The 23399-nt window shown below is 45.2% G+C and overlaps 1 protein-coding gene across 1 annotated transcript in view; it reads left to right on the forward strand.

The window, feature by feature from the left end:
• Nucleotides 1-755: 755 nt before the first annotated feature.
• LOC147893406 (uncharacterized) overlaps nt 756-23399 on the forward strand; it is a 157449-nt gene continuing 134805 nt past the window's right edge. Inside the window, exons 1-5 of the mRNA XM_087386610.1 lie at nt 756-1395; nt 9848-9960; nt 10160-10216; nt 10359-10454; nt 10609-10679. Coding sequence (XP_087242736.1) covers nt 957-1395; nt 9848-9960; nt 10160-10216; nt 10359-10454; nt 10609-10679 — 776 coding nt within the window. The 5' untranslated portion in view covers nt 756-956. The remainder of the gene's footprint in view (nt 1396-9847; nt 9961-10159; nt 10217-10358; nt 10455-10608; nt 10680-23399) is intronic.

The following is a 23399-nucleotide window of genomic DNA, read 5'->3' on the forward strand; positions in this document are numbered from 1 at the left end:
GGGTACGTGGTTCCAGGGTTCTACATTCCGGGTTCCAAGTTCTAGGTTCCTAGTTTTGGGTTTCTAGTTCAAAATCACCATGAATGCATAGGCACTAATGATGGATTTTCAATCCCTAATTGATGTACGACATGCATTGGTCCCATACATCATATTTTGATCTCCACAGAATGATAATACTCTCTCTCTCTCTCTCTTTCCCTCTAGTTTCCCCTTTCTCCCAATAGTGCATCACTCTTCTAAAACACACTCACCACCTAACATCATTTGCTTAACCTTCTAAGCCATATTTGGAACCAAAGCGCCTAAAAACAATGAGAAGCAAGATAAATTGTTATATTTCAAAGGCCTACATAGGAGCAAAATATTGTTATACAAGTGAGTACAAGTACTCGTGAGCACTGCCTTCAAATTGGTTTTGTCAAAGGAAAACAATTGTTAAGATGACTGGATGATTAATTTGCAACACTTGTGATGGAAACCCGTGCATAGGAACGTCTGAATGATTTGCAAACTCTGTGTGTGTGTGTGAGAGAGAGAGAGAGAGAGAGAGAGAGAGAGATTAAACCAAAATGGAAGGGGGCCACTTGGCAAGAAACTCTATGGGACACTTTTTTTACAAAAGTGTCATACACTTTTTTAGAAAAGTGCAACGGAAGGAATAATTTGGGGTTTTTTTTTTGGGAGTTATAGTGAAATGGAAAGTGCTAATAGCGCCCCCCATGTACTGGGTGGATAGCGCCCCCATATACACTGGGTGAATAGCTGTGGCACATATTTTAGATCCCAAGATCTAAGGGTCTTTGGGAAAAAAAAAGAAGAAGAAAAGGAAACAAAGTTTGGCATATTGTTATCGAGTATATCAAACTCATACCGATCTTCGTCCTGGGGAGACCCTGAAATTTAGATTTCCTTCCAAAATTCATGGTGCTTTGCTAGGTTATGCCAGTTTTTTGATGGATGCCAACGCGCCTTCAATTGCTTACGACACAGTACAACCTCTTGGAGCCTCCCCCTCACAGAACCATGACTTTGAGACCACGGAGAGATTGTCGGAAGACGAAGTTTCCTTCCAAGCTTGCGCCCAGGATAGCTCCATTTTCTCTCTCGCCAGAGACGGTACGCCTGCCGACGGACAAGAGAAAACTTCTGTTGTCTTTCGTAGAATCATTGACGATTTCAACGTCTCTTCCACCATTGTCGACGCCGAGGAAGCTGAGTACCTTTCTCTGAAGACGGACGGAGATGATGGACAAATTGCGCCAACAGAACCGTTTTCCAAGCTTAGAGAGAGGTCGCTCCAGACATTTGCGGATCCTCCTCTCGGTCTAGAACCTCCGCCGTGGTATCGAAGAGGTAGATCAGTGCGCAGTCCTCTACTAGAGCTCCATCAAGGTGAGTCTCGAATTGCTGGTAGGTGCAAATTTGATTGCGTTGATTTTTATATATCCTCAATGAAACGGTCAGGAGTGAAAGGAAAAATGACATTCTTGTTTACGGGTATTAAAAAAAACAAGAATAACTACTTGTGGTACTTCCTCAAATTGTGGATTAGAATTTCACGTGGGAAAAGTACAAAGTTCAATCAAGGATTGGATTTTGTACTCGATATCTACATTACTAATAGCTGCTTCAAAAATGCAATCCATGGGCTTCATCTTCAATACAAACGTCCACATCACTTGCATTTCCTATGTTCTAGAACTATGGGTATCCCTCATTTGGCTGTTTCCCATATCATCTGCCAGCTGCCTTATTCCCATTTTCTCCCTGGCCACGCAGCATAAGTCTTGACGTCGAATGGTTAAAGATGCAAAGGAACCATTATCAAAATATTTTATGGACGATGTTCCATGATCTAGTGGTGTGTGAAAGAAAGAGGAATGAAGGCTATCAGTGACAGGTTGCAAAGGAAATTCGGTGATAAGATCAGTTGGTGAGGAGGCAATAAGCACTCCAGTTTAAAAAAAAAGCAAAGAAAAGTTAGGGAGTCAAAATAACATGGGAGTACAAGTACTCGTGAGCACAGCCTTAGACAGCAATAGAAAGTGGATAACATGTGGCAAAGAAGGGGATGAAAGCTTGAATTAGAAGGGTGAGCGACACCTTTTGAGGGCATTAGTGCTAAAACGCATTTGATGGAGGAAATCATTAAAATGCAACACAATTAAAAATAATCAATTAAGACCCCTCTTAATTATTAATACATATATACTTCCCAAGTCGAAGCATTTTGGGTACCTATTGATAGGATAAAATCTTAGAAATAGTGTACATGCCTTTAGGGGGAGGCATAAGCACAACTCTAATCCTAAGGGGTATGTTTATAAAATACGGCAAAGACTTGAATGATAACTTCAATGACCATGTACTACATTGGAAATGAATGATGGGGTAAATCTTACCATACAAATAATATTATAACATCTCATGAATTTCTTTGCATCCCCCCTAAGGAATTGTTCCAAGCGCTCATGATGGTTGCACCAGTTTTTTTGCATGAGAACCATTTGGTGCTCCCACAAGTCTTTGCATGAGAACCAAAGCAACCTAGTAGATAACCTGCAAGATTCTTTTCCTCTTGATGAGCAGGTTGAATGCTTTTTTGGCCGTTTCTATGTTCTCCCCTTTCTTTGATTTCCTCAGTATGTATGAAAGGCATTGATAGAGCTTGTCAACATATTGCATGTGCTCTTGTTCGTTATGTTTCAGGTCTTCCTCATCTTATTGGCTGCTCCTTGTGTCCTTTTTCAAGCTTGATCTTCTTCTTTCTCCATCCTGTTGCTGTCGCCATTTATGTTCAGCCTTTGCAAACCTTTGCTAAGCATGTAACAAATGATGTCTGTCTTGTGCAATACTTGTAGGGCCATCCTACGGCTGATGAATCAATATACAAATATCCCTTAGAAAGCATCGAGAGCTAGTGACAAGTAGGACTAGCGCTGGAATGTTTTACTCTATCACAAGTACTTGAAAGGGAGCACCTGGCTATTTGGCAATCCACTTGAGAACACATCAGCAAGTCTCAACCAAAGAATATGCTAACAGTACCCGCCCTGGGGATAATCAATCTTTTGACAGGCTGATAGGGGCTCAAGATTAATGTGAAGCACAGAAAGCTCCCAAACACTGTATCAGTCCAACAAGTAGGGGTAGTGCTCCACAATATATGATGTTTCCCATGATGATTCGTGTTCTAATAGGCCCCTCCGTCTGATGTTGTATTCCACCAGCAATTACATGCTCTCTGGTAGCCATTATTTTCACAGACATTTTTACAGATATATAAAATTTCTGGAATTGGAGGAAGATCTGTTATTTGAACCCACATGCGTCGAGTAGGAAAACATGGAACAGATTGTGTACTTTGGCTATACATGGTAGATTCAAGACATATGCAAGCTTCCTTTAGCTCTATATGGCCTATACTTCATTGTGCTAGCTTGGTATAGTGTTGCCCTCTTAAAAGCAGACAGAGACTTAAATAACCTGGGTAAAGCTCATTCCCCTGAGAGAAGTATGCATCCTTGCAGTGTCTGTCTGCATTCCCCTTGGACTGAGCCATGTTTTCCTTACTTTGCTGAACAAGAACATCCATTGTGGGGAGTACATCTTCTAGATCCTCACTGGATAGGCTGGATCTCGTTTGGCTTCCCTCAATGAAGGGAGATTGAGTACACCTTGTAGATCCTCACTGGAGAGGCTGGATCTGGCTATGTTTGATGACTGGGAACTGCTGCTACATAAGAACTAGATATATGGTGGGCTGCCAGGGCAAGGCTATAGCTGTACTGGGTAGTGAGGCTGAATGAGGCCTGAGGGCCCTTGTTTTATACCCTGTTGCTGCCCCATATCTGGTTGACCTGCAGGCGGCTGGCTAAGCAAATGCCTTGTGCCTTCTTGGAAGGCTGAACTGCCCTTAGTCATGGATGATGTAGCAGCCATGCAGGCTGCCACATGGACCTATGTGCTGTTGGATTGCTGCTGTGTCTCCTGTGATTTGTTCTAATCCTGGCTGAGGGTTTGGGAGCCCTTAAGGCTGCCTTGCGGTCAAGTCCCATTTCCTGAAAATGGAAGATAGGTCAGGTCTGCAGCCCTTGCTCACATTCATGTTGGTCTGGAGGCCCGGACATGGTGGACTGAGCATCCAACACCTGACTCAAGGTTTCTGCTTTGTGTGACCTATACCACAGTATCCCTCTCTGGCTAACTCGGTGTCTATCAAATCTGGCCACTGTGTCTCCTGTGGTTTGTTCTAATCCTGGCTGAGGTTTTGGGAGCCCTTAAGGCTGCCTTGTGGTCAAGTCCTGTGACATCCCCTGGAAATGGAAGATAGGGCAAGTCTGCAGCCCTTGCTCACATTCATGTTGGCCTGGAGGCCCGGATATGGTGGACTGAGCGTCCAACATCTGATTCAAGGTTTCTGCTTTGTGTGACCTATACCACCATATCCCTCTCTGGCTAACTCGGTGCCCATCAAATCTGGCCATGCGTCCCACATGGGCTGCCACCTGATCCACTGCCAGAGGTGGGCAGGAGCTCTGGAAAAGGGTCAATCTATTAGGCTGGTACTGCAGAGCTGGTACAGCAACAATACGGAGGATCTGCAGGGCCTGGAAGACAGGAGAACGTGTGTGGTTGCTATGCAGGACTGGGCAGGAGCTGCCACAGAGAGAGATGGTGGTAGGCTGCTGCGGAAGAGGCTGGTACATAGGAGGTGCAGTAGAAGGTGCACTGTTGCAAGTGCAGGAGATTGTCTGTTTGGCTGCAGCAGAGCCAGCAGCACAAAAGCTGCAAAAAAGAGCTTTGTATAGGCATGAACGTGTCGGCAGAACCATTGACCAAGTCGGCTGGCCTGTGGCAGGTTGGTTTGCTGGAGGACCCAGTCTGTGACAGGTCGGGTCAAAGACTGGCTGAGTTGGTGGGTTTACTGACTAAGTTGGCCCGTCAGGGGGCTTCTCAGCCCTCTATAGAAAGTCCCATTGTGGGGGCAGTTCTAGAGCTCAGTCTCTGGGCATTGCACCCTACTCCAGTGTGCATGTCGGCAATTCTATTGGACGGCAGAGGAGACAGCAGCAGAGGTTCTCACATACAGTTCAGACTGGAAGCAGCCCTCATGTCTTGGAGCAAATCTTGGTGCATACCTACAGCCAGTAGGAGAAAATCTGTCTGCAAGAGGGTGTTGTTCAAGGAGCTCGCACGACACAAGGTCACTGAAGCTCATAGAGGAGCACACAACCAAAGGAGTCCAAGGACAGAAGTAGGAGCCTCACCATAGAGCATCCAGGGCAGCGGACTGCTGCATGTTTCTGGATCTCTGGTGAAGCCTTCTGTAAGAGTTTTTGGCTTAGATTTGTGCAATATATTCTCCTTTAGTGCTAGCCTTTGTCACGGCCGATTCTGCTCTTCACGTCCGGTGTGCTGACAGAAACTCAGTATGAAAACCCTTGTATAAATGGATGCTCAAGTATGTGTGGGTGTGCGGATTTGTATTGTGAGAGCATATGTTTATACTATGGTCTACACCCACGGTTGGGCACTAACGACATCAGTGGGGATGTCATAGTAGCTAGTCCTTGCTATGCGTGATGGAGTTTATGGTTTCAACCTTATGAGTGACTATCATGAGGTTGAAGCTGCACACTGTCTTGTTCTTTTACGAGGTTGAGCTTGGGTATGTCCGGAATTCCTCTTGCCATTGGCTTTTGCTGTTGTGGTGGCTTTCTCAGCTCCCTAGAACCCGAAGGTTTCTTGGGGCACTGGGCAGCCACATGCCCTTTCTTGCCACACCTAAAACATTTCCCCTCTTTGCGAAAAATGGTTATCTGCTCAGGGAAAAACTGGGGTTCACCCTTATAGGCTTTTGGTGCTTGGTTTCCCCTCGGCTTCTAAGGCTGAAATTCCCTCTTCTGAGCCTTGGGAAGCTCCTTTTTCTCTGACAGAGGTGTGGCTGGCTTTTTCTTGCCTGCTGTCCCGGCATCAAGGGAAGGCATTGTGGTGGGATCTTGCATATACATTAAGCTCGCCAATGATTTATAATTTTCAGATTTCATGAGCTTTGCCAAATTTTATAAGCTTTAAAATTTCAGATTTCGAGTTGGGTCTGTTACATGGTGGGAGGATTATGGAGCTGATTCCATAGTTAGGGGAAACGGAAACGGAAACGGAAATGGAAATGTTTTGAGATTTTTGGGAGGGCTGAAACGGGGAAATGCCACGTCAGCAAGGGTTTTTTTTAAGAAAAGGGGGTTTTGAGATGAGAACACCCACATTTAGAATGCTACAGCCTACACCCTACCTGTAACTTAAAATATAGTGCATAATACTTACCACAACGTCACTTAGAAGTTAGAACTCAGAACAAGTTACAAATTAGAACTTGGAAGTTAACTTAGAAGGCTGAGAGAGAGGGCTGAAAGAGGGGGCTGAAGGAGGGCTGAAGCCTGAAAGAGAGCTGAAGGAGTGGAGTTTGAGCTTTGAAGGAGGGCTGACAGGGAGTAGATGATGATGGAGGGCTGAAGCAGCATCCATGAGAGAAAGGAGTACAAAGGAGTGAATGGGGCTCAAGGAGGGCTGGAAAACCTTGAGTATGGAGAGAGTATGTATGAGGCTGAAGGAGTGAAACATTGCACAGGAGGCCAAAATCGAAATCAAAATGACCAAAATTGGGTTGGCAGCGGATTTTCGAGACCCTAGACACTTTGTTGTCTGAAACGGGCCATTTCTGTGCCCTGAAACGCAGACTGGCTGAAACGTTTCAGCCAGCCGTTTCAGGGTCCTAAAACGTTTCAGACCCTGAAACACGTTTCAGGATCCAAGCTTCCTTGAAACGGCGTTTCAGGCCTGGTTGGGCTCTGAAACACGTTTCAGCGTAACTGTGGCTGATTCCCCACAGCTGCAATCGCTTGCCATTCGGATTCTCTGCTAGGGTTGTAGCTCCTCCTCTTGTGAGTGCATGTGGAGCAGCTTTGCCCACATCCATACAAAGAAGAGGAACCGTCTCAAAGCAAACAGGGTGAACGATCTTGTCTTTGTTAATGCAAACTTGCGTTTGCTTAACAAGATGAGACAGGAGTACACTCATAGTTGACAGGTTGGTAGATAAATGGTGGCCAAAACTGTCTCTGCAACTGTCTTTTATTTTTTTTCATTGTAACTGGATGGGGTAACTATCTGGTTAGGCTAACCAGACTAGTTGACTCTGGTCTGGTTAGCTGAATAGACTGGTTGATCTGTAACTGGACCCTAACTAAAGTAAGTGAGCTGGTTACACTTAACCGAACTGGTCTGGTTGAGCCAAACTGACTGGACGTCTAACCAGAGTCAAAACTAGACCTGGGTTACACTAACAGCAGGTTTGCCACATCACCGCCTGCTGCCCATCTGCCACATGTCAGCCACGTCATCAACACCGGCTGGAAGCCACATCAATAGGCTCTTGCACTGCCACGTCAGTGCCACATCACCAAGGCTGACCGGTCTGCCACATCATCATCTACATGTCTGCGCCACGTCAGCTTGCCTCCTACATTGTCATGTCAACATCTAGTTGGCGGTAACCACTTGGTGACGTGTCCAAACGATGGACGGAACCTTCCGCTCATGACGAGACCCCATCCTGTCGTGAAATCTTACGCTTGGCAAAGGAGTGTTCCCGCGTGAAGGTATCACTGCCCGTGAAGGCGTCTCTCTACGGGATGATCACCGATGCCGTTTTTCGTCAATTCGCAAGATTTGGTCGGCCCACCTAGTGATTAAGCTCTTTAGGGGCGTTGTTGGTTACGAGAGGGCATTCGTTCAGCCGTCCGTCGAATGCACATGCCTAATCGCCATGTCTAAGGAATCACGCACGTCGCGGGTGCATGGAGCCTGACAGAGAATCCGGTCATTGGTCTCGTAATTTATCTTTGCACTGCCTCACGGGCGACGCCTGCCTTTGCCATGCCTCCACAATGTTGACAGAGACGACGTGACCGAATTGCGTGAGTTCTGGCATTTTTCCCACTGCTGGCGATAGCCTTCGTTCGTATTCCTTTCACTGCGTCAGTGCATCCAATGGTGAATGGTCACCACGGCTACCAAGCATTGCGTCATAATTCCGGAGCCCCTACTATTGGTGCATCTTGCCGTGGTTTGATGAAAACATCGACGGGCGTAATAATTTTCTGATCACCTAGAAACACCACGTCCTCAAGCCTTTTTGGATCGTCATAGTTTCACAAAACTGTGAAGCCATGCTCTGATACCAATGAAACCTTCGTAAAATCAGCGTCGTTGAATTCGTTTTCTTGCTGGTTGAACAAAGCTATTGCTGAGAAATCACACTCTCCGCTGACCCCTCGAAAGGTTTTATTCATTCAGAAAATCTGAGTACAATGTACAATTCACCTCACAGGCTGCTTGTAGGCAAAATCCTACGTGAATTTCATGTTACAAAGAGCTCTCAGCTCAATTCTTTTGGCAACATGCCAAGTGTCAAAATATCTAACTAAATCTTAGTTGCATGCCTCAAAGGGAAAAAGTTTAGGGTCTTCGTAGCCCTCAGTCACATGGACTTCTCCTGGCTACCCGTTGGGCTCCGTAGCACTTCATTTGGAAACTGCAACCGTTAATTAAAGCGCACATAGCCATGGCACCCATTAATGGTTAGCGCTTTTGCATGCAAATCAATTCTAGACTAATCCTGGTCCCTGTGGGCGTCTGCACCAAGCAAACATGTGCACATAACATAAAACAAATTCTTTGGTCGACCGTGGTCAACCCTCTTCATCGTAATCAAGGGGCTTGACCATCAGTCGAAGCACCTTAATTATGGCCAAGTCTCTCCAACCGAGGTTGGCACATATTGGTTAACTGAAGTTAACCCTCTTGGCATTAGCCAAGTCTTGTTGACCGATGCCAACACTCTCACACACACACACACACACACACACACACACACACGCTTTGGTTCTTTGGTTAACCGTAGTGAACCATCTTGGCCGAAGCCAAGTCTTCCTAACCGGGGTTAGGCTTACTTAACCGGAGTTAAGTATCTTTGACCGAAGTCAATACTTTGACCAAATAAATTTACTTTTTTGAACGTAATTAAATAAATGAAGAACTCATTGATTATGATCAATAAATGGTCAACTAGAACTTTGACTTTGAAGTGTTTACAGCTTGGTGACAGTTGCGAGTATGGAATAGCATCTTATGGCACTCCGTCAATCTTTTTAAAAATTAAACTACGATCTTGGCTTAATGGGTCCTGCAAAAAGTTTGTAACACCAACCATGCGTTTATTTGATTGTCTTTTGACAGGAAGTATTAGAATCTTGCATCAAATTCATTAACATAGGTCCAATAAGCAGATGCGAAATACATATTCTTTTAACAGTTATGTTGTTGATCTGATTTGCTGCCTCTCACATGGGCATCAAGCACATTTTTGAGGGAAAGCTTTCTAGAACAATGAGACAATCATAATTTTGATCAAAGCCGGCAAAACATTCTCCTCACAATCAATTACAATGCAGTATTTGAATTTTGAATGCACTACAATTGAATCCTCCATTTTTGGGAAGAAGTAAATGGGAGCCCTTAACAACACGAAAGAACCTAAACATTGAGGCTTTTCTAATTTGTAGTACAACACTAGGACTGAAATTCCCAGCAAGAACTGTATTCAAGGTCTTGAATGTTATACTATGTATTAAAATCGGGATGAATATTCTACACAATATGTAGCTTCCACAACATGATTTTATGTCTCTGTATATGTTGTTATCAACAGGTGGATTTTTCCTTTTTATCTAAAAAAATTCCGGAAAGGTCAACTGTGTTGCTTTTAATGTGGGTGTTTTAGAGATAGTGGACTTTTGTGAGCTTGTATCACCAACACCTGAGGAGCATCAAGTGCGGCTAGCTGCAGTTCAGAGGGTTACCAAAGTTATCAAATCTATATGGAAGCAAGCTCAAGTATGTTTCTAACTGCTGCTTGTATCAACTGTGTACTATGATATAGATGACACTGGGGTTACTTGTTTGCCCTTTCTACTCATTGGCATCTTAAGGGCTTTTGATAGTCGGCATGCCATTCGTTGAATTAGCACTGTTTTCCAAAGTCTCATTAAGTAGAATTAATCTTTTATCGTGATTTACTTTGATTGTCGGGCAGGTAAATATATTTGGTTCGTTTGCAACTGGGTTGTATTTGCCTACAAGTGATATTGATGTAAGAAATCTTGTGAATTACGGGTAACAAATCCTTTTGCAGTTGTCATTTGGCCATAAGAATGCATTTCTTCTTATGTCCTCCCCCCCCCCCCCCCTCCCCCCTGCCCGCCCAGCTATAATCCCTTTCATGCTTTGTGTAGGTTGTGATTCTTGATTCTGGTTGTAATGACACCCAAGCGGGCTTGAAAGCTCTTGCAAAGGCTTTGGCAAAGGAAGCCATTGCTAAGAATTTGCAGGTTGTTTTGACTGCAACTTGATGACAAGTTTTTTGGATTCGTGTTTCGTGTTGATCATCTTTGGGTTATGGTTTTGAGCATGTATCAACACAGACTTTATGATTGCACTGGATGCATGAGTATACTGATAATACTGTTTCTGCTGTGCTATCAGGTCATTGGAAAAGCTCGAGTTCCTATTGTGAAGTTCATAGAGATGGAGAGTCTAGTTTCCTTCGACGTTAGGTATGGAAGATACTGACCATTTCGATTCACACATGGACTCATTTTGCATAAATTATGGTGTTCACTCTTTTGTTGAAGATAGGGATGTTTGGTACGGTAGTTTGACAACCTCCAATAAATAATGATTAACCCAAGAGATTCCGGAATCTTTTCAAAACCAGACAGCAGCTTATGCTTGTGTACTGATGCGAATATAAGCCTAGCTTTGCTTACCAAGTTAAAAAAATAATAATTTATTTTCTATTTTTATTTAAGATTTTATTTTACATTTAAAAAGTTTCTCTCTTTTACTCATAATTTTGTCTGAAGACACTTACAAATTCCCTTCTTTCCTTTGTTCTATAGAAAAATGTAATTTGTAAGATTGGATGTATTCTAGTCTTATGAAGGTATATACAACCTTTAGAGTGTGTTGAGTTTCTGAAAATGGTATTTTAACCCAACAAAGGTTATCACTGTTTAGTCTTAGGTCTGAAGGGTCCTACTAAGGGAGCCTAATGTCATGCTTGACTTAGCATCGCACAGTAGGAATTATACAAGTTGGCACTCTCCTATATTTCCTCAAATGAGTAATTTCACTATTTCTTGATTCCTTATAAAAAATGGAAAGTCTTGATGAACTCTTGTGCTGTAGGTCTTCAACTTGTGTGATCATGCAGAGACACAGCAGCTGATCTAATAATATCAGTAATGCCACCTTGATTTCACATACATCTGAATGAAATGCAAACATTTGTCAATTTTTTGTTGCAGTAACCTCTTTCTTGGTCCTTGTGCCTCCTCTATGTGTTGTAGCTATCTCAAGAATGCCTTCTGACTTGTGCCAGACTCCTGTACATGTGTGGACAGAAAACAGCATTTCCTTGAGCTTATTCTTCCAACTGGCAGCCGCGGTAGGAACTTTTGTGAGATCATAAAGATGGGAAGCACAGGCTAGAGCCCATTTTAGAATGCAAAAAGATGCAGATGGCAAAATAATTAAGATGCAATGAATTCAGTGTTTATGGTGAGGTGGGGGAGATCCTCTAATCTAGGATGTATCACATTGTGACACATGACATGTGCAACACCTCAGCCCAAGCAAATGCAAAAATACTTGCATACTCTATGAAAGCGCTTTTAAATGGCTATCCAACATCAATTCAGAGGCATATTACTGCATCTGAAAACCATGATAAAACCACCTCTAAATATATGACTATCTTAGAAATGCATTGAAAAATAATAACTTATAATCCTCAATACTAACTTGCGCTTGTCCTCCAAATGAAATAATAGAGGAAAGCATTTGTAAATTTGCCACATTATTGAAGAAACTTTGGAATGTGCTTTAGCCTTTGATAGCTGTATGTCGATGCACAGTTTTAACCTTCGAAGAAAGATTCTTAAGAAAGATTCTTTGTTTGGTCTCAACAAAGGGACATGATTAAGAATACATGGTTCAGCAGATGGAAAGTGGAAGCAGATTTGACCATGCCGCCTGAAAAGGTCACCATGCAAGAGTTTCAACTGTCTTTACTGAGCACTTTGCAAACTCACTGGCTGACAAGTGTTAAGAGGGTAAAGCTGGAATATTACCGAGACAACATAAATCCCACATGTTGGTCTACATTTATGTCCATAGAGACTCATGCTCAGCCTTATATTAGCACACCTATCCCCCTTCTATATCGCAGAAACATACTCAGGTTTTGTACCAGATCTCATACATTTGCAATTGAGAAGGGAGCTTGGATGCATCAGCCCAGACATGCTAGAGTGTGTACCCTTTGTGACATGCAGGCAGTTGAGATGGAGGCACATGTGGCTCTACAGTGCCCCCGATATGCACATATCAGGGAGGACTACCAGCAGATATTGGAGGACTCCGCTAAGTTGACATCAGTTCTCTCTACTGCCTCTCCGGCAGCATTGGGATCTTTTGTCACTCGTCTTTTTACCCGGCGTCAGGAACTTATAGACTCCCGACCCCTCTCCTTGAGGAGACTCTATTTTACATTGTATTGAGACGAGTCCCATGGGTCATTTTTGGCACCCCGAGGATGTTAATAGACTCTACTTCTACTTCTACTTCTCTCTCTCTCTCTCTCTCTCTCCCCTCTCTCTTTTATTAATACATCTTTCTTTCTTTCTCACTCTCTCTCGTAGTGGCATTCTATGAAAGAGCCTCATGGTGTGTCTGTATAGCAAGAGAATGGTCAAAGGAGATTGCTAGCATCTAGGGTTCAAAGAACATTATTCTGTGTTGTTAATCCTTTTGGGCTCCTCTATATTGATGAATTGTCCACATTTATTGTCATTTTTGGAGGAGAGGGGTTCCTTGGCTCAAACAATGTTGCCATGTATTTGAAACACATCTAAACCTGTCAAAGGAGGAAGTGTGAAGCTGTTATTTGATGGATTGTGTGGAAGCAATGGAGCAGAAAAACGAAGCAAGGGAAAAAAAATGAGCTGTAGACTGAATTGCAGCAGCACACAAGTGCAAGAGTGTACAATTGAAGTGATAGAATAGCCCTATTTTGAAGGCTAACCCTAAGACCCTAGCTTGGTCAACCCATGGGCAAAATTAAGTTTTAAGAGTTGACTTTATCCAAATGAACTAATAGTGCACACTAGCACACTAACTAGCACCAGCCTACAAGGGCACACCAAGCGCTTACCTATCAAACCCCCCTCCATGGTATGGGTGAAGTACTCTCAAAACATCTCAGAGATACCTGGAACTAATGCCATGGTTGCACATGTTTATCCAAAAGAATAGAGCAACCTATGAAGTACAAGGATGGCAGAATCACATAAGAAATGGAAGGAGTTGTAAAGCTTTCCAAAAAGCTTCAAATTTGATTGTGGAAGCACCTTGGTGAAGATATATGCCAAATTGTCTTGTGTCGAAACATAGAACAAGTGTATATCCCCTGCTGACAGTCTCTCTCTGACATTATGGTAATGAACCTTGGAAGACACGCTTCATAGTTTTCCAATGCTATGTATCGGGTGTTGGAGAAATAGGGTCAATAACCCACCTAGGAGCCCCCACATAGAGAGATCTTAGGGGGTTGACATCTCAGCATGTATGGGAGTAGATGAATTTGTAGGGGCATGGGCCGAGGCTGTCATGGGAGCGGCAAGACGAGATCCTGTTGGGTTTAGTTGGGGCAGCCCAAAAGGCCAGCAAAGACTGCCCAGCCATGAGCCCAAATGGAGGGCATAACATCTGCAATAGTGCGTAGTAGCAGTAGCAAGAAAAGGGCTGCAAGAGAGAGAGATTACGTGGTCGAAAGCATGAGTGGGATCAGGTATAGCAGTCACCAACATATATGTGTTGGAAATAGAGGATAGAATCACTCACTTCTCACACTCCCGATCGCAGCTCAAACAACACTTAAAGAGATAGAGAGAGATTGAGACAGAACTCAGATATCTATTCTTCCATAGATGTGGGTAGACAAAAGCTCAAAGATGAGCACAGAGGACAGCAAGGCTGCTGTCAACAAAAGCTGAGTGTGCTCCTCTCCCTGTGCGCTTGCCGGTGCAAGGCTGGTCAGTGCAAGTGACGAGGAGAAGTGTGGGGGGGAGGGGGTTTATATAGGTGGGCAGCCAGCCCCTAGAACTGGTCGACTTTTCAGTTGGTTCCAGTCTGCAGAAACCGATCCCCAGAAGGGCCAAGATGGCTGCCTTCTGGTCGGTTTTTTGGGCCAACCTTTGGCCTGTATAAGGCCCCATATGCAGGGCCTTTTGGGCTGCTGCTGGCTGATGCTTATGTGCTGTAGATGCCCCCGTGATGCTGGCGCAGTGTTCCATGCAGGGTGCTGCCCTCTTACAGCAAGGTGCTCTCAGCCCCCCATCCCCTATTGTCTCCTGCCCCCTCATCCCCTCAAATCGGGGGCTCACAGGTGGGGCAATGACATTTCTAACACCCCCTCTCAATGACACGACTGTGGGACGATCCCCGTGCGTCGAATGAGGTGTTCCATCTGCTCTTTGGGAAGCGCCTTGTGAAGACATCTGAGATGTTGTCGTCGGTCAGGCAGTACATCAACTCTATGACTTCTCCGTCGATGAGTTCACGAACAAAGTGGTAGTGAACCTCGATGTGCTTCATCCGGTCGTGAAACACGGGGTGGTTAGCGATTGCTATGCAACTCTGGTTGTCGCACATAACCACCGCCGCATCTTCTTGGGCCACATTTATGTCCTCCAAGATCCACCTCAGCCACAATGCTTCGCATGCCGCTGTACAAGCAGCCTGTACAGCCCTGTACTCTGTCTCTGTAGATGAAAGGGTGACAGTAGGTTGTTTCTTACTCAGCCATGACACAGCTCCTGATGAGAGTAAGAAACAATATCCAGAAGTCGATCTCCGGGTATCAATATCACCTACCCAATCACTATCGCAGAAACCTCCCAACTCAATGCCTCTTGTATAAGTGATGCCGTAGGTGCAGGTACCTTTCAAGTACCTTAGCACCCTCATACCTGAGTCCCAATGGGCCTTCTTGGGAGTGGCGGAGAACTGACAGAGCAATCCAATAGCGTAGGAAATATCCGCTCTGGTATTGGTGAGGTATTGCAAACTCCCCACCATGTGTCGATACAGTGAAGAATCAACCGGCTGAGATGGATCATGCACACTCAGCTTCAGACCAGTTTGCATGGGAGTCACTGCTGCTTTGCAATTTTCCATCTGACAGCGTTTGAGTAGTTCCTTGAAATATTTCTCCTGTGAAATAGCTCTTTCCCTGCTTCACCTCAATTTCAAGAAAGTAGTGAAGTATGCCTAAGTTAGTCATCTCGAACTCCTCCATGAAAAGTCTCTTGACCTGAGCAATCTTCTTTGTATGATCCCTTGTAATGATGAGGTCATCCACATATAAAATCAATACTAGCCGATCTTCTGAAAGAAAACATCTATCCGCTGGTACCAAGCTCTGGGGGCCTGTTTCAGCGCGTATAAGTCCTTCAATTTGCAGACTTTTGATGGGGATATTGGAATCTGAAATCCTGGTGGCTGTGCCACATATACCTTCTCCTCCATGGTTCCATTAAAAAATGCAGACTTGATGTCCATCTGAAAAATAGGCCAACTGTGATGAGCAGCCAAGGCAATGGCTGTCCGAATGGTCACCATCCTAGCTGTGGGGGTGAAGGTCTCGTCAAAGTCTAGTCCTTCTGACTGTGTATAGCCTTTCACCACCATCCCGCTTTGAACTTGTCCAAGCTTTCATTTGACTTGAACTTAAGCTTGTACACCCATTTAGTCCCAATGACCTTCTGCTTGGTTGGTTTGAGCACTAAATCCCAGCTGTCATTTTTCAAAATGGCATCCAACGACCATAGCGTGTTGCGTTGAGACCGCCACGCTTCGGAACTGCTCTCGGGAATGTCCGTGACTCGAGAGTCTACTAGAGTCTTCAAATACCACTGAGGTAGCTTCTTCTTTGATGGAGGTGCCTTTGCTGGAGTCGCCTTGGGAGCCGGTTCTAGAAAAGCATGCTCCTGGCCTTGGATTCTTCACTGTATCCCACAAAGATACATCTTCGGCTATGGGAATCAAGCTTCATCGACTCATCTTTATGCACATGAACAAATGAATTAGAACCGAAAATCCGTAAATGAGATATCGTGGGCTTCTTACCAGAATAAGCTTCATATGGAGTCTTGTCATCAATAGCCTTGGTCTTGGTTTTGTTGAGGATGTGAGCGGCAGTGTTCACGGCTTCACCCCAGTAAGCTTTCGAGAGATTCCTCCCTCGCAACATGGTCAAACCTGTGTCTGTGATGGTCTTGTGCTTCCTCTTAGCAACTCCATTCTACTGAGATGTGCAAGCTATAGTGAGCTGTCTCTCGATCCCATGCTTCTTGCATAATTCATTGAACTTGGTAGAAGTGAACTCTCTCCCTCTGTTGGTGCGGAAGGCTTTGATTACCTCCTCGCTCTCCTTCTCTACCTGGGCCTTCCAGTCTTTGAATTTCTCATAAGCTTGAGACTTCTTGGCCAGGTAGAATACCCACGTCATGCGACTTAAATCATCCACAAATAAAAGAGAATACCGCGAACCTGTGAATGAATTTGTTGACATTGGGCCGCAGATGTCGGAATGAACCAACTCGAGCGGCTTCTTGGCCCGTGATGAGGCCTCCCGTGGGAACTTGTCCTTGTGTTGCTTGCCCTCGAAGCAAGCCCTGCAAACACGATCATTGCCTGCAATTGGTGGAAGTCCATCCACCATCTTTGACTTCTGCATCTCGGCTAGAGTGCCATAATTGATGTGACCGAACCGCTCATGCCACAATTTGGATTTGCCATGGTCCCCGTGCACCAACATAGCGTTGAGTTGATACAGCCCATGCTCCTCGACTCCTTGAGCCACCACCTTTCCATTTGCCTTGGATGTGACAGTGACTTTTGCCATTGTCGAATATAACCTACATATTGTGCTTGTCCATCTGACAGATAGACAAAAGGTTCTTGCACAAGTTCGGTACATACAGTACACCGAAAATCAGCTCCTCGTTTCTTGCAGTTGTGATGAATGGAATACTACCATCACACTTCACAGGGCATGTCTGGTTATCCCCCACATTGACCTTAGAATCGAGATGCGTACCTTCCATGGATTTGAACCACTCCTTGTTGAACATGTGTTTGAAGCTCCATTGTCCACGTACCAACCTTCCTTTCCTTCACTGGGTGCATAAGCGGAGCAGTACTTGGTGATGATGAAGAGAGCGCCGGTCGTGACGTTTGCCGATTTGGTCTTCCTCCTTGGACTTGGACTCCTTTCGCTTGAGGTCCGCCTTCTTCTTGCAGCACTCTTTAGCAGAATGACCAAGCTTCTCACCGTAAAAGCACTTCATCTGCCTCTTTTTCTCTGTATCCTTGGTCTTGTTGTTGTTCTTGGAGTCTTTGAACTTATCCTTGCCCGGCTTGTCCCTTGCCACGAGTCTGCTGTCAACAAAAGCTGAGCATTCTCCTCTCCCTGCGCTTGCCGGTGCAAGACTGGTCAATGCAAGTGATGAGGAGAAGTGTGGGGGGGATGTGAAAACATGTGCGCCTCAGGATCTATGGAGTGCTCCAAGGTGGATGGAACCTGTGTGGAGACATGATGAAGAGAATGCTCATGACATGTACCTCAAGTCAATTAAGTTCCAAGATAGATTAGCTTGGACTCATAAATAGAATCTTGAGTGAATGTGCATTTCTCTATTGCAATGTGTGTTCAACAATACATGATAGGCTTCTTATATAGAGAGAGCCATTAGAATAGTCAAACCATGTGGGATCCTCTCATTCACATCTCTCCTTGTGGATATCCTCAATTTACATCTCCACATTATGTAGTCCACATCCTAGGGTGGCTACTTTAATTCTTTCCTATACCATACCTTAGTCTTTAATTATGTGCTCATGGCACCACAACTCTCAACACCTCCCCTTGGTGCCATGATCCTTTGGCTACTGCAAGGTGGTCAGATGTGAGTTACATTCCATCACCTCCCCTTAGTGCATGCATTGCTACTTAAGGTGGTAAAGTGTGGCTTTTACATGTCAATACCCCCTGGGTGCTTTCATAGCTACTCTTAGGTGGTTAGGTTTGATTTACAAAATATAGGCAAGGTTGGCAAGGGTTTTGTTTCTCAATACATTCCATTGATGTCACCATTTGGCTCATGGCTTGATGACGATGGCATTTGCTTCTTTGCTTGGTGTAGCTTCATGCATGATGCTTTGTTCTTCCATGTGCTTTAATGCTTTCTGTGTGGATGCCATGCTTCGTGCTATGGTCATCTCATACACTTGTGCTTTTGGCATGCTTATGACAATGATGTGTACATTCATGCTTTGATTTGTCATTTGTTGCAAAGGTCTTACCATGAGCTTTATTTTGCTTCAATGGAAGTGTCTAATTGCTAACATGATTCTGATCTGATAGACGCGTAGAGTTCGAAAAGACAATCACTTTTCCTTTTTGGAACGTGTCGAAATTCTTCATGGATTGGAAGTTACGCTTTGTTGAAGCTTTTGATCAAGAAGAGGGGCCTTTGATGATGTGGCACAGGGATTCACATACAGAATTTAAACTATGCTTCACAAGGGCCTCTGTGCTTAGGTGGCACTTGTTGATGTGGCAGTTAACCAATCCTTAACCTAAACTTAACCATTGTTTAGTGTGGGTTGAGTTAACTTAACCATAGTTTCTTTTGATCTGCCACGTGGCAAAAAACTGACCAAGCCCTTACCTGACTTTACCTTTGCGGGTTTACTTGACTAACCCTAGTTAAATCCAATCTGCCACATGTCTTTGCTATCTGTTGCCACGTGTCTTGTCAAGGGAAACCTTAGCTTGAAAAACTTTCAAGCTGCAGGGATGATTGAGCGACGACGACGGAGATGCGAGAGTTGCACGACGATGATGAAGATGCGAGCGCTGATAGATCTGGGAGCCCGTTGCCCGTTCTTGACGGTGCTGTGTATGAAGAGCTTGCTCTGGGACTTGATGGAGAAGCCTCGTGTTGTGTTGCTTGCTGTCGGCGGTTGCTCTTGGAACCTGTGAGCATGAGAGGCTGCTGTTAGCGATGCCTTGCATTGCTTGTTGTTTGGGAGGCCGGTTGGGAGTGCGCTGTGGCCAGAGGAGCTTGAATGCTTGCGTGTAGGAGCTCGTTGTAGAGCCGCGGAGATGAAGGGCCCTTGCTAGTTGGAGCCTGTGGAGACGCTAAGTAGATGTCTTTGATGGGCTATAGAGGCGCTTTCGTGAAGGTTATTGGCGTTCGGATCTGAAGGCTTGATGGAGAGCTATTGGTGGAGAGGCTTTTGTGGTCACGGCTTATGGGTGGCTAGATGTTGCATCACTATGCTAGAGCCATTGTAGTCTTCGTTCGGATCACAACTATCGATCTCTACGGCCCTCTACTCCAGACCTCTCTCCCGGTAATACTAAAGAAGAAAATTATCTGCTTGATGCTGAGGAGGTAGGCTGCAATCCCTTCAAGGCTCCTCTTAGTGAAAGCGATCTATCGGCCTCATCTTCTCATTGTGGGTCTCCTTATGAAGATCAGGATTCTCCACGTTTGGAAGTAGATCTTGCTCAGAGCGCTTTCCACGAAGCTTGCTGTAGGGACTGTAGAGCTCGAGTTGATGAAGCGTGTGCCGCTTCAGATAGGCTCTTAGTCTTTAAAAAAAAAACTCTCTCCAATGAATACTAAGCTTTTTCAATGACACTCTCTTTCAAACCCGAATTCATAGCAGAAGATCTCTCTCTCTCTCACATACTATGAAATCTCTCACCTTAGAATCTTTCCATGGATGGAATTCCTTTTGCAATGGTAGAATCTCTCCCTAACGGAATGATGGAAATTTCTTTCAAGAACAATGAATCGAATGGAAGGAGACTAACGGAAATGTCTCAAACTCTCGTGGACGGAATTCTCTCACAAGAAGGATGATGCCTCAACGGAAGGCAAAACCATGCTCTGATACCATGTGAAAACATGTGTGCCTCAGGATCTGTGGAGTGCTCTAAGGTGGATGGAACCTGTGTGGAGACATGATGAAGAGAATGCTCATGACATGTACCTCAAGTCAATTAGGTTCCAAGATAGATTAGCTTGGACTCATAAATAGAATCTTGAGTGAATGTGCATTCTTCTATTGCAATGTGTGTTCAACAATACATGATAGGCTTCTTATATAGAGAGAGCCTTTAGAATAGTCAAACCATGTGGGATCCTCTCATCCACATCTTTCCTTGTGGATATCCTCAATCCACATCTCCACATCATGTAGTCCATATCCTAGGGTGGCTACTTTAATACATTCCTTATCACATACCTTTGCCCTTTAATCTATGTGCTCATGGCACCACAACTCTCAACAGGGGAGGGGGTTTATATAAGTGGACAGTCAGGCCCCTAGAACTGGCTGACTTTTCAGTCGGTTCCTGAAACCGGCCTTCGAGCAGTGATCTTCTTCTACTCAGTCACAAACTTCATAAATGGCCACAATGCAAGCTTCAGTCACTTCAATCACTTAGCACAACTTAGAAACAAACTTCAACAACAACAAAGGTGAGGCTAGAATGCCCTTGCTCAATGAAAATAGTACACAGTGCACCCACTGGCCCCAAATGCCTTGGCGCCCCTTACGGTATTTATTTAGTTCTTCTGAATGGAAATGCTTTACAATAGGGGTTTAACCCTGCACCGTTCCTCGCTGCAAATCCTCTACTTGTCTTCAAGGCATCTAATCCAAGTGCACCACTAGAATTCCCACTGGCAAGGCATACTCATGCATCCATACCTCCGACAAACCGAGCTCAAGGCAGCCTCAAGGCTATCACATGCATCCACACTGTCCTTAGGCCTTCCACAGGATCACCCTTGCCTCTGCGTGCTTGCTAGAACTTGTAGGAGTCGTGAAAGGACTACAAACAACACGCATGCACTGCAAAAAGCTGCAAAGCAAGAAAGAACAAGGAAAAACAGAACCTGGAACCAACTCCCGCTGTTTGTGGCAGAGGGGCGAGCTCCTTCCTTGCACCTATCCTCTGTCCAGGCTGCCCGCAGGGTGTAGGTGTCTTCCAACAATCAGGAGAAGAGAGAAATGAAGGTAGAGAGCGGAGGGTGAACAAGAAAGAGCTGTAGAGGAAAGATGGTCCACAGGTCTGCCTTGAAATGACTGCCTCGGGATCTGTGCCCGAGTCCTCCTAAGAGGACATGCCAGAAGCAGCAGGGAAAGTTCCTCCTACAGCCTGCACTGGTCTAGAACAGCTGCAGAAGCCACCATGCAGCCAGAAACACGTGCAGAAAGGTCCAGCACAACAATAGACAACCCCGGGCACTTGTTGGAGGCAGCTGTACACGTCCGAACGGATTTCGTACAGCCGTATGAATGTCCGTATAGTCCGTACGAAATTTTTCAGAAAGTTGAAAAATGACTTTTGGCACTTCGTAGTACTAGACTTGGAACAACCAAAACAGGCTTAAAACGGCTGAAAACATGCTTGGAACAGCTCAAACAGCTCAAAAATTACACAAGAACAACTGAAAACGTCCAGCACCTCAGTGAGAGTGAGGAGAGAGAGATGGAAGGTGGGGGAAGGGCATGCATACACATGCATGACAAATGGTGCCGCCTCCTTGCCATTTGCCCCTTCATTAAAGTCCTAACCCCCATACCAAGGACAATTCATTAAAAGTCCTAACCCCCATACCAAGGACAACGTTGGTTGCCCTTGGGCTTAACTTTTAGACCCCTCTTTTAAAGCCTTTGCCTTGCCCCTAGGACCTAGTGGTGCACCTAGACTTTGCCCCTAGCTTCTAGGAAGTGTGCACTTCCTCTAGCCAGTCCCTGACGGCCAAACCATTACAACACTTAACCATGGTTAACCTCGGGTTAAGCATACGTTGAGTTATAAAGATACTTTACATCACTTTTCATGTCCTTGTGACAGTTCCAGTGTGCAGAAACCGACCCCAGAAGGGCCAAGATGGCTGCCTTTTGGTCGGTTTTCTGGACCAGCCTTTTGCCTATATAAGGCCCCATATGCAGGGCCTTTTGGGCTGCTGCTGGCTGCTGCTCATGTGCTGTAGATGCCCCCGCATGGGCCCATGATGCTGGCGCAGTGTTCCACGCAGGGTGCTGCCCTCTTACAGCAAGGTGCTCTCAGCCCCGCATCCCCTACAGTCTCCTGCCCCCCCGTCCCCTCAAATCGGGGGCTCACAGGTGGGGCAGTGACATTTCTAACAATATAGCGCAGTACGACCGCCTGTACAGCAGCAGGGAATGGTGCAAGGGGAAACAGGTGCATCACCAGAAGCAGCCAAATTGTCTGCTAGGGGCTGCTTATTTAGGCCCCACAAGTCGTCTGCAGGTGCTGACTGGTTGCCTGATGGGCACGTCGCCCAGTCTATCAATAAAGGTTGGCTGGTCTGTGGGCATTCACATACTGACCGGTCGGCCAATTCTGGGGGGCAAACAGCACTACAAATGGCCCCATTGTGGGGGCAGTTCTACATATACTGAAGCAGTTTGTGTAGGAGCAGAGTCCGAGCAGTCCATAGCACATTTAGGTGCATACCTGCAGATTGTAGGAGACCATAAGAGGGAGCACAGGAGGAAGCTCTATCAGCAGTGAACTCAGGAGCAGAATTTTGCAGGAGTGCTCAACCTAGAGCAGTCACTGAAGTCGAGTAGGGACATGCCTTGATGATGTAGGGGTATATGGCAGAAGGATCAGCAAATAGAGCCTGTTCTTGGTGGTTTACCTCAGCACATGTTTGCTGAAGGTGTTGTCACAGTTTCTGGCTATATTTTGTACTTGGACATTACTCTTATCTATGAGATTTTGTTTGGCTGAATATTTGTGTGTATTATTTCCATATCTAAAGTGTTCTCTTTATAATCACAAGAGTGAGTTGTGCTCTGCATTAAGTGTTTTGTGATCTTGGGGTTCATCTTCCATTGCAGAGTAGTGTTGGCCCCAAGCAAGCAATCTACCTTTATGTTTTTAAACATGGTATCAGAGCCAAAGGTTATCATGCAGGGATAGCCCTGCTCATGACACCAAATGCAGGAGTTTGAATTACCGGGAACCTTCTCCAAACTGAAGGGTGGACTCCTTGCCAAGGAGGAAGGAACTCTCACATTCAGAAGTGCTTGTGTGACTTGCAAGTAGTGCAGGTCTAGGCCAGCAGACTTTGTGGTCGTCTACACCGATCCGC

This window comes from Dipteris shenzhenensis, chromosome 15, assembly GCF_047967505.1.
Source record: "Dipteris shenzhenensis isolate YYH24624 ecotype China chromosome 15, Dip_SZ_1.0, whole genome shotgun sequence".
NCBI classification, from domain to species: Eukaryota; Viridiplantae; Streptophyta; class Polypodiopsida; order Gleicheniales; family Dipteridaceae; genus Dipteris; species Dipteris shenzhenensis.